We start from the raw sequence: 12,633 nt of genomic DNA, 5'->3' as shown, positions 1-12,633 counted from the left end.
ACAGCAATACCATAAAAGAAGTGTACACTACGATCAAGTGGGATTCACTCCAGGAATGCAGGGATGGCTCAACATCCATAAATCAATATGATATAACACATTAACAAAATGAGGAATAAAGATCACATGATCTCTTAATAGATGCAGAGAAAGCATTTGAGAAGATCCAACATCCATTTATGATAAAAAAAAAAAAAACTCTCAATAAAATGGGTATTGAAGAAAAGTACCTCAACCTAATAAAGGCCATATACGACAAACTCACAGCCAACATCATACTTAATGGTGAAAAAAAGAAAGCCACATCTCTGAGAACAGGAACAAGACAAGGGTGTCCACTCTCACCACTCCTATTCAACATACTACTGGAGGTATTGGCCAGAGCAATTAGGCAAGAAACAGAAATAAAGGAATCTAAATTAGAAAGGAAGAAGTGAAAGTTTTTCTGTTTGCATATGATATGATTCTATTTATAGAAAATCCTAAAGAATCTGCCATAAAACTACTAAAAATAATCCACAACTACAGCAAAGTTGCAGGGTACAAAATCAATTTTAAAAAATCAGTTGCATTTCTCTAGGCTAACAGTGAACTAGCAGAAAAAGAAATCAAGAATGTAATCCCATTTACAATTGAAACAAAAAGAATAAAATACCTAGGAATAAACTTAACCAAAGAGGTGAAAGACCTGTACACTGAAAACTATGTCATTACTGAAAGAAATTGAGGAAGACATAAATAAATGGAAAGATATTCCATGTTCATGGGTTAGAAGAATAAACATAATCAGAATGCCCATATTACCTAAAGCAATCTACAGATTCAGTGCAATCCCAATCAGAATCCCAATGACATTCTTCACAGAAATAGAACAAAGACTCCAAAAACTTGTATGGAACAACGAAAGACCCAAAATAACCAAAGCAACCCTGAGAAAAAAGCACAAAGCTTGAGGCATCACAATCCCTGACTTCAAAACATACTACAAAGCTCTACTAATCAAAATAGCATGGTACTGGCACAAAAACACACAAATGGATGCATGGATCAGAATTGAAAGCCCAGAAATAAAACTACACATCTATGGACAGTTAATCTTTGTCAAAGGAGCCAAGAACATACAATGGAGAAAGGAAAGTCTCTTCAATAAATAGTTGGGAAACCTGGACAGCTACATGCAAAAGGATGAAAGTAGACCATTATCTTACACCATACACAAAAATTAACTCCAAATGTATTAGAGATTTGAATGTAAGGACTGGAACCATAAAACTCCTAGAAGAAAATATAGGACGTACTCTCTTTGACATTGGTCTTAGTCATATCTTTTCAAATACCATGTCTACTTGGGTAAGGGAAACAAAATAAAAAGTTAACAAATGGGACTACATCAGACTAGAAAGCTTCTGCAAAGCAAAAGAAACCATTAACAAAATGAAAAGACAACCCACCAAGTGGCAGACATATTTACAAATCATTTATCAGACAAGGGGTTGATATCCAAAGTATACAAAGAACTCACACACTCAACAACAACAACAACAAAACAACCTGATCAAAAAATGGGCAGAAGATATGAACATACATTTTCCAAGGAAGATATACAGAAGACCAACAGGCACAAGAAAAGATGCTCAACATCACTAATCATTAAGGAAATGCAAATCAAAACTACAATGAGATGTTACCTTACACCAGTCAGAATGGCTGTAATTACCAAGATCAAAAACAACCAATGTTGAAGAGGACATGGAGAAAAGAGGATGCTCATACGCTGCTGGTGGGATTGCAAACTGGTGCAGCCACAATGGAAAACAGTATGGAGATTCCTCAAAAAACTAAAAGTAGAAACACCATATGATCCAGCTATCCCACTATTGGGTATCTACCCAAACAAATTGAAAGCAACAATCCAAAGTAACATATGTACCCCTATGTTCATTGCAGCACTATGCACAATAACCAAGACATGGAAACAATCTAAGAGCCCATTGACCCATGATTGGATAAAGAAGAGGTTTCAGTTTACGTAAACCATCATTGAACCAGGGCCACGCATTTAGGGGAGGCTCAGAGGATTGAGGTTCCCTAGTGCCAGCGCCTTTGGCTGCAGAAGACAGCTTAAAATTTCCTCCAAACAAATAGGTACCACCTATTCTTGCCAAGCCAAAATATCATTAGGGCCAGTCTGCCTTCATTCTTGAATACACATTTTTCTTGAGACTCAGGACTTTTGGGATTCTTCCTACCTTGTTAGTAGGGGAGTCCCAGATGACTTATCCCCAAATTAAATTAAACAATCGATCCAGAGACTCACAAGGTTTCTAAGAGTCAGGCTTCAGTTTTGAGGAGAGTTCACTAGCAAGCTAATTACTGCTATCAAAGAGTGTACCTGTTGGTTGCATTGGGGGCCCCAAGTTCATACGCCAAGGGAGGCTTTTAGGTAGATGTTGCCTCCTTTTGCCAGAGATTCTAAATGAGTCACAGAGACTTGTGCTGTCTTCCATACCCTAGGAGTTTAGTTAGATCTGGGCCTTTTTGTAGATAATGATGAGCCAAAGAGACAGTAGTTTTCCTTCACTGCTAGAAGGATCGAGGATTGTATATATGCCCATAGAGTTCCAATAAAGTTTCACTGGAAAACAGGACTCTGAATTTGGTCAGGTTTTCTCAGCCAGCCCTACTAGCAGAGAGGTGGTGACATTTTAGACAGGGCTATTGAGACTGAGGCCTCTGATGTATCAACAAAGAGAATATCACTTACAGAATAAAAACTTTGTACATCACAGATTAGTGGCACTTGACTCCAATTCTCACCCACTCACTGGTGGCAGACAGATCAAAGGGTAGATTGTTCCACTAAAACATCTTTACTTGCACCTTACCCTGATTGAAATATTCACCTCTGGCACATATGGGGTGGTAAACTATAAGCATATAACACAACAATTCATATTATATTTTGATATTGAAACCACAATAGGACATTATTTCTTCCAAAAGGCCCCCACTACCTCATCAAATTAGCTTCCATCTGAAATTAGGACAATGCACAAAGGCTATTGATTAGGCAGCTGAGTCACTATCCCATCCTCAGTGCCAAATGAGAAATGCAAGGGCTATAAAATAGTCTCCCTTTGCAAACCAACAAGTTAGCCTGCCAGTTTCATGGGTGCTCTAGAAAACATGAAAGTCCTGGGAGTAAGACAAAAAATACTGTTATTGATCACAGAACAGGCAGCAAGAGTTTCCCGTTCACATCTCTTCTAATTGCTCTCACAAGCCACACAGGGGCCATGCAAAGAGGTCCAGATGGATGCCACAAACAGAGTAACTTCATGTCAGAGCTGGAGAACACTAAGCTTAAGAAATCCAAATCTTTTAAAGTGGAATAAATACACCTACCTAATATTTGTGTCTGAGGAAGACATTATCTTTATTATATTGGTCAGGTAATTAACCCACTCTTGCCCTAAATAAAGACACTATTGCCATCTTCCAAGGTGATACACAAAAATCCTTGAAAGCTAGTCCAGAACAGAAGCTGATATAAGACGTGAAAAAGAATTGCAAGGCTGTTGGAGAATTGCCTCCCAATAGAATGCACTCTCCCCTTTAAAATTTGAGAAAAATTGACTGAATAAAAAGATCCATTGAAGATTTTTGATACCAAGACTGACCTCGGTTGTGCGGTGACGTGGGGTTTTTAAAGACTGAAGGAGGCAGGAAGAGACACAGATTTCCCAGGACACTTCAAAGGAGAGACAGATCTACGGGAGATGTTAACCTAGGTGAGAAATGAGAGGTGAGAGCAAATGAAAAGAAAGAATAATATCACATATTTTGAATAAATTGAAATTTGTTAGCTTATTAGAAAAAAATCTAAGAGCTATTCACGATTACAACAAATCATTCTGCATGAATTGATAACGTAAATTTAAAGCTCTCTCAATTTTAAAAAAGAAAAATAGAACATTTTTGCAGTCTTACAGTAGGAGAATATTTCTTAAAGAGAATAGTAAACATCTATAAAGGAAAAAAGCATTAAGTTATGTTAACATTAAGAATTACTCCTCATCAAGATACACACACACACACACACAGAAAGACAAGACAGGAAGAGAAAGAGAGAGAACAAAGAAAGAAAACATGTCCAGCTGATACATAGAACTAATACGAATATAGGAAAAAGACAACACATTGGAAAAAAAGGACAAAATAAAGTTATGAATACTTCAAAAAGAGGTTTCCAAATTCATAACAAATATGTGAAAATATGCTCAACTTCCATAAAAAACAAAGGAAATGAAACTAAAATCACTACTTGGTACCAGAAAGTATCACACACCAACAAGAAGTCTAAAAATAAAAATGGAAAAAATTAAAAGTGTTGACTAGGATGTGGATGAACCAAGACCTCTGACACTGCTGGTGGGTGTGAAAATTGGTACAAACATTGTAGAAACCTCTTCGGCACTATCTCCTAAAGCTAAAGATGTGTAACCCTGTCACCAACAGCTCCACTATTACATATAGAGCCAACAGAAATTGGTATGTGTGTCATCAAATCATGTCCTCAATTTGCATACCAGCAGCATCTCTAATATTCTAAAACTGAAAATCAACCATATGCCTATTAACAGTGGAATGATAATTTTAATTGTTATATATTCATACAATAGAATATTATACAGCAATGCAAATGAATGATTAATAACAATATGAAGCAATAAATTCACAAACAATGCAAATAATTACAAAAGCCAAATACAAAAGCATTAGTCCTCTATGATTTCTTGTCTATAAAATACAAAACAAGCAAATATGACCTGTGTTGTTAGACGTCAGAACAGTGTTTCCCCTGAGGAGTAGTGACTGGGAGAGAGCACAAGGCACTTCTGAGGGTCTGGCAATATTCTCTTTATTGATCTAGTATTGATCTCTTTATTGATCTGAGTACAGAAAGGTGTTCACTTTGTGAACTCTCACTGAGCTATGCACTTATGACCTGTGCATGTGTCTTCAAACATTTAAAATACATCTCACCAATCAAACAGGTGGGATATGGTGGATAGATAAGTATTTTAATGTATTTATATTAAAAATGAATATTTTTGGGATTTAACAGTATTAAATACAGTGACACTGTGATTAGCTTTTAAATGCATGCTGAAATTTCTAGGTAAAATATAACAAATAATCATTATACAACTTTCAAAGAACAGAGGTCAATTATATTGTAGAATTATAATACAGAAGTACTTTTAAAAAAATAATAGATGGGGCTGGCCTCCTGAGGTAGCAGTTAAGTTTGGAACATTCCACTTAGGTGGCCTGGGTTCATGGTTCAAATCCTGGACATGGACCTACACCGCTCATCATGCTGTGGCAGTGACCCACATATAAAGTGGAGGAAGATCGGCACAGATGTTAGGTCAGGGCTAATCTTCTTCAGAAAAAAAAACCACTCCAATTCTCTCCTATAGTTGAGAGAATATCCACTTTGCTCTTGGAAAACTAAGGAACCACAAACTCCACATAAAGAAAATGGATTCATGTCTTTCTCTTTCAAATGGCTCTCCCTACAGCGCTCCAATTTTAATGCGAGTCTCCGTCATAAACTAACTTCATCACTTGAGAGACAGGAGTGTGCACCTCCAAATCTCTTTCTTGCAAACATGCCCAAATCATCTTCAAAACGAGAAAAATCTGCCCTCTGTAGCCCCCGATTCCATGCAATTTACACTTTTAAAAATTTTCATATTCACCTAATGCTTTTTAAAAATCAGATAAAAGGTAATTTTATGCTATCTTTTGCCCCACTCCGGCTCAATCTGGCAATTTCTACCTGAAAATATTTAAATATGCTTATCTTCCTTCATAACATCATTTTTTAAATAAATGACTAGGGCTTCTCTAAGGATGTAATGTAACAAAACTCATAACTGGCTCCAAAAAGCTTTATTCACTGACTGAATTTCCACTCCAGCACTATTAGATTCAGTTTCAGTAATGACCTGCCACACATGGTTCCATTTTCATGTACCTCGTCTTAAATTCCATGCCTAGTTCATTTCTGGGAAATGTACTGTGATAGATTTAAGTTACATACTTGAAGACTTCTCCATAGTATTGTGATTGTTTTAGGAACTGGAGTTTATTACTGTGTAAATTCTGAACTCTTCCATGGCAAACATCAGTAAAACTACAGTCACATAAGAATTTATATGATAATTATATAATATTTCCTTACAATTACTACTATACCTTATTGTTTACTTTGAAGAAGACATTCAGCATTCTCCGTTTACATTCTCTGGTCAAGAACTCATAACTGTACTTAGAACACTGAGGGGAATGAATGAATTACCAAATGAACATTGAGCGAATACATGCAATTCACATATTTCCCATAAGATTTTGTATTCTTTTCCAGGCAAAGAAGAGCCTGGATACACAGGAGTCAGGGCTTATGAGCAGAAAGGGGCTGGCAGTTGGGAAACACAGTCCTTATTGCAGTGGCGTTCAAGAGAAACTATTTAGGATTGATAAAAATAGCCAGACACACTTGAAAGGTGGAGGAAAGGGTGTAAAAATAGACAAAGGCACTCACCAGGAGAAGGGTGGTTTGGGTAGCTCTGGACTCAGGGGAGGATCTGGAGGAGACGTTGTCTTATGAAGGTGTTGGACCCTCTGGTTGTGGCTGTACAGGATGAAAACCATGGAGCCACTGGCCTAGAGCATCATCACCAAACAGAAAAACAACAGGGATTGATAGAAACGCTGCATATAATGAGTCTCCGGTTTTGTCATGATGAACAGCAGAACAGTATCCCAAACTTTTTATGTTTCTTATGTTTTTCTTGCTCCTACTGTTACTTATAAACATAGACATAATCTTGTCACCAAACAGTTCTGTTACTATATATGCAGCCAACAAAAATTTGTATGTGTGTCATAAAACATGTTCTAAATTTACATATCAGTACTATTCTTAATAGTCTCAAATTGAAAACTACTCATATGCTTTTTAACAGTGGAATGATTAAATTGGTTGTTTTCTATTCACACAATAGAAACCTATATAAAAATACAAATGAATGATAAATAACAATATGCAGCAATAAATTCATGAACAACATAAAGAATTACAAAAGCCAAATACAAAAGAGTTAAGGCTCTATTATTTTTTCATCTAAAATGCAAAACAGGCTAACGTGATCTGTGCTGTTAGCTGTCTGACTAGTGTTTCCCCTGAAGAATACTGACTGGGAGGGAGCACGATGGTCTTCTCGGGGTCTGACAACATTCTCTTTATTGATCTAAGTACTGAGTACAGATTGTTTTCCCTTTGTGAATTTTCATTGAGCTATGCACTCACGACCTGTGCATGTCTTTAAATTTTTTTTTTTAAATTGAGGTGCCTTTTTTTTTTAAAGATTGGCACCTGAGCTAACAACTGTTGTCAATCTTCTTCTTTTTTTTTTCTGCTTTACCTTCCCAACTCCCTCATACATAGTTGTATATCTTAGTTGCAGGTCCTTCTAGTTGTGGGATGTGGGATGCTGCCTCAACGTGGCCTGAGCGGTGCCGTGTCCGCACCCAGGAGGCGAACCCTGGGCCACCGCAGCCGGAGCGCATGAACTTAACCACTCGGCCACGGAGCCAGCCCCTAAATTTTTAAATACATATCGCCAATCAAAAGGTGGGATATGGTGAATAGATTAGTATTGTAATGCCCTTATATTGAAAAGGTGGGGTTTAATAGTAACAAATACAGTAATGCTGTGATTAGCTTTTAACTGTGTGCTGAAATTTATAGATAAAAAGAAACAAATAATGATTATACAACTTGCAAAGAAAAGGGGCCATTATAATGTAGAATTATGAAGGAAGGCATTTAAATATTAATACAAAAGAAGTTATAGATAAAATAAGAAAATAAATTCCATTGGTATCGAAATGCATCAATTATTATATTTAACTTAAATAGACCAATTACTTATTTTAAAATCAAACACCTTTTAGTACACTAATTCACAGTTTTTGAAGAGATATGGCCAAATAATAGAATTAAAGTGGGAATATGGAAAATAAATTTTATGGAATTTTAACAATTAAACAACTAGAATCATAATATATATATATATATCAGCTAACATATACTTAAAGATTTATCATTATTGAAATTAATAATTACTTGTATTATTTAATAAATATTAAAAATAATTATGTTCAATTTTTCTTAATTTGCAAGTTTCCAATATATTGGTTAATGGATAATAAACATGATTTACTTTCTATGGACATACACATAAATACACATAGATCTCACATAGACCTGTAAATATATTTACATACACAATGTAAGCATATGTGTTTCTATATATTTCTATTTTCACTTCTTTTTGCTTTGTGATCTAATTTCTGGTAAATATATGTCTATTTTAATCATAAATAGGAGTTCCTCTTTGTGTTACAAGGTTGGATATATATATTCATTAGGCCAAAATAATTATTTTGTTTTTCAAATTGTTGAATTCTCAATAGTTTGCATCAGCTTCAGAATGCAAGTACAGAGAAAAATGTATAAAAATCTCTCCTAATATTGAGGAAGTATCCACTTTCCTCCTGGAAAATCAAGGAGCCACAAAATCCACATAAATAGAATGGATTCATGTCTTTCTCTTTCAAATGGCTCTTCCTACAGTGCTCCATATTTAATGGAAGTCTCCATTATAAACTAATTTCATCATTTTAGAGACAGGGGTGTGCACCTTCAAACCTCTTTCTTGCCAACATGCTCAAACCATCTTCGCAAAAAAAGAAAAATCTGCCATCTCCAGAACACAGTTCCTTGCAATTCACCTCTGTTAAAATAGGGACACTTACCCAATGTTGTTTAAAAATCAGCTAAAATGTACTTTTATGCTCTCTTTTCTCCTACTCCAGAACAACCTGACCATTTCTACCTGAAAATGTTTAAACTTGCTCATCTCCCTTCATAACATCATATTTGAAGTAAATGACTGCTGCTTCTCTAAAGATGTAATGTACAAAACTCATAGGTGACTCTGAAAAGTTTTATTCACTGATCCAGTTTCCCCTCCAGCACTAGGGTCTTCAGTTTCAGTAATGATATGACACATGTTGTTCCATTTCCAAGCACCTTTTCAAGAAATTCCATGACTAGTTCATTTCTGGGAAATTTACTGTAGTAGATTTACATTACACACTCAAAGAAATCTCCATACTGTCTAGATATTTTTAGTACTTGATTTTATTATTGCATAAATTCTGCACTCCCCAACAGAAATCATTAGTAAAATCTCAATCACATGAGTATTTACATGATAAGTATACAATATTTTATTACAATTACTGTTATGTCTTATTTTTTATTTTAAAGAAGACACTCAGCATGACCTGTTTACAGTCTCTGGTCAACTACTCATAAATGTACTTAGAACTCTGAAGACTACGAGTGAATTACCAAACAAACATTGTGCAAATACACAGAATTCATAGATTTGTCATAAGATTAAGGGATTTTGTATTCCTTATCCAGGCAAAGCAAAGACTGGATACACTGGAGTCACGGGTCATAAGCAGAAAAGGGCTGGCAGTTGGGAAACATAGAGTGATTATTGACTTGATATTGAAAAGAAGCCAGCTAGGATTGTGAAAGAGAGCCAAACATACATGAAAGATGGAAGAAAGGGTGTAAAAATACACAAAGGTGCTCACCAAGAGAAGGATGGTTTTGGTAGCTCTGGACTCCGGGGAGGATCTGGAGGAGACATTGGTCCTATGAATGTGTTGGACCCTCTGCTTGTGCCTGTACAGTATGAAAACCATGGAACCACTGGCCCACATCATGAGCACCAAACTGAAAACATCAGGGACTGATAGCAATGCTGCATATAAAGAGTCTCTGGTTTTGTCATGACGAACAGCAGAACAGTATCCAAATGCTTTTCGGTTTGTGATGTTTTTCTTGCTCCAATTGCTGCTCACAAACATAGCGTACATAACGCTTATCAGCATGTGCAGGACCCAGCACAAGAAAATTGAAGGGACCATGCACTTGAGAGCTTTCATTTTAAGCTCTGCCCACCTGTAGTTTCTGGGGCAGATCATGATGGCCTGGAAGACACTCAAGAGGCAGGTGGTGCCGATAGACACACCCCTGCCCACACCACGAACATAGAAAAAAAATGTGCATCCAAAATCACTGAAGACCTGATACCACCCAAAAGATGACAATGTATAGGGGAGTCCGCTAGAGAATAGAACCAGTAAGTTGGCTACAATCAGGTTCTTGACAATCAAATCTGTGGATCTTAGCCTAGACCCAGTGAAATAAAGGAAAAGATAATGGCAAAGAAGGGAAAAATTCCCCAGGATTCCGACTGTGGTCTGTAATAAGAAGATCACTCCTACTGCTAATTCGCTAGAGGCCATCCTGTCGGTTGTCAGTGACAGATACTTGTCTTCTGAGTTAGAGGATCCTGCAAGGGAATATGAGACATGGCCTATGTGTATCATGTCAACTGAAATCCAATATTTGCCACTTATGAAGAGTCCCTACTTTTATGAAATTACTTAGTTTTTCTGTCATTTTCAGGCTTCCAAAAGTTGAAAGTCTAACAATTAAAAACCCCTGCAATGTAGGAATCATTGCCATGAAGGCCACACATGCTGTAATTGCTTTATTCCTCACAAATTCCTGGTGCAGGCACTATTACATTCCTTACAAAGATGAGGAAACTATAGACAATGAAAGGTTAAGTGTTTCCCTTAAATTTACCCACTGGTTAGGAACGGAGTGAGAATTTGAACCTGGCTGGGCTGATAACAAAAGTGGTGCATTTAATCCATAATATGCTAAAATACAAGTTACCTCTGTTCTTCAAATAAGCCAGATCTAAATTTAGTTTTGTGTTTGCACTTTGTCTATTCATTTTAAATGGATGATATTCTGTTTTTTTAAAAAAAGGTAATGACGAATTTCCTCTTACTTATAAAGACTTATTCTATAGGCAAATGTAAAATTTGAATAAAGCTTTAGAGATCTTAATAAAATGTAGATGCCCTGGTTGCAGTATAAAACTGCAGGATCCTGCCCGTGATAAGTTGGCTTTAATGAATGCAAGAATGCATCAACATTAGGATGGCAACAGAAACATTTGCTTTTATCCCAGGAACATAAGTAAAATGGCCTGATTCACAGGAACTATGAGAGATGAAACACTGATGTCTGATGAACACTGTCTAATAGAAACCAATTATTACTAATTTCAGAACATGCACACATCTGTTTATTAATACGTGAGTTAAATAAAGTTATTAGCACTAAGGCAAGTTTTGGGAAAGATAATAAAGAACAAGACACATGCAAAGTGCAAAGTTAAGGGAAAAACTTTGTGTACTGTATTAACCACATACATTTTTTGGATTGGTATTATAACATTTAAAGGCATCAAACGTAACATAATACATTTGAGCCTAACAATGTTATCCAAAACTTACAACAGTATGTTTTTCTTAAATGCTGCTCCCCTCACTTTACATGGGAAAAGTCTCTTAATAATCAATAGAGACACAATCATGCAATCTGTTAAGCACTTCATACACCTGGAGTTAGAGAAAACATTTCTATTCCAGAAATTGCTATCAGACAGACTGTTTCCGCACAGGATCAGATGATTCTGTAGGTTCATCCTATTCTTTATCATCAGCATGGAGTTATGTGTGCACCTCTGGAAACATGAATATTTTGTCTATGATTCCTATAAAGTAGTCTGAACAGCAGATTGACTCTGCAACAGTCCTTAAGCACATTAAAAATCAGATTTCATTATCCCTTGGATTAAACCAAAACAAGCACTGTTAGTAAGGACTACACAACATTACCTTAGGAGACATCAGGGATTGCTGGAAAGTCTAGGACCCCATCTCTCTAAACTAGCTTAGCTCATGCCTCAGGATTGATTCCACCTTCCTAAGTGACTTTAGTGCTGGACCAGGATCAAATGCAGAAAGTTCCCTTTGTCCAATATATTCACTCACCCAGACTCCTGATACAATTACTCCCCTTTGTCCAATATATTCACTCACCCAGACTCCTGATACAATTACTCTCCTTACAGATTCTGCCTCTCAGATGAACATAGAGAAAACTTACCAACTTTTTCCTACTGCCTGGATGGTGGGTTCATCATGAAGTTCAGAGTAGTCAGTGGGTATGCAAGAGGGGTAGCTAGACCCTGATATATGAGTTTGTGACTCTGTGACCTCACCTCTCCTAAGAATCGCAATTATCATTTCCCTTCTAGAAGCATTGGCAGTAACAGGCTTGGGAGTTGAGAATATTTTTCAAAGCATTTTTCACAAGTGCTAATTATGAAGAACAACTACAAGTTTCTAGTTAGCATCTCTTAAGAGACTGTTGCAGTGTTTGTGAGAAACTCTTACTTTTCCATGATCCCTGGAGGAAAATAGTGTCTCACATGGAGGAGAGCAGACAATCCTTAGGTCTGACACAGAAGGGACTGGTGGCGAGTATGCTTTTTTCACATAATGTTTTGCTTCACTGAGATGTTCTACCTATAAGTGAGTTCTATCCTAATT

At 36.5% G+C, this 12,633-nt stretch overlaps 1 protein-coding gene and 1 pseudogene across 1 annotated transcript; both read right to left on the bottom strand.

Annotated features, from left to right (window-relative positions):
- On the bottom strand, positions 6,400-7,327 carry EQUCABV1R-PS950 (vomeronasal 1 receptor equCabV1R-ps950 pseudogene; annotated as a pseudogene).
- On the bottom strand, positions 9,276-10,640 carry EQUCABV1R925 (vomeronasal 1 receptor equCabV1R925). The gene has a single exon (XM_070224912.1). It carries the CDS (start codon positions 10,546-10,548, stop codon positions 9,523-9,525), a length of 1,026 nt encoding a protein of 341 aa, XP_070081013.1. The 5' UTR covers positions 10,549-10,640; the 3' UTR covers positions 9,276-9,522.
- Between the last annotated feature and the right edge of the window lie 1,993 nt (positions 10,641-12,633).

Source organism: Equus caballus, chromosome 10 (assembly GCF_041296265.1).
Source record: "Equus caballus isolate H_3958 breed thoroughbred chromosome 10, TB-T2T, whole genome shotgun sequence".
Taxonomy (NCBI): Eukaryota; Metazoa; Chordata; class Mammalia; order Perissodactyla; family Equidae; genus Equus; species Equus caballus.
The sequence above is the reverse complement of the archived record's forward strand: the minus strand, read 5'-3'. Positions and strand labels throughout refer to the sequence as shown.

Excerpts from the sequence above, each read along its gene's own strand:
- EQUCABV1R925 (XM_070224912.1), bottom strand. The coding sequence starts at position 10,548 with ATGATACACATAGGCCATGTCTCATATTCCCTTGCAGGATCCTCTAAC.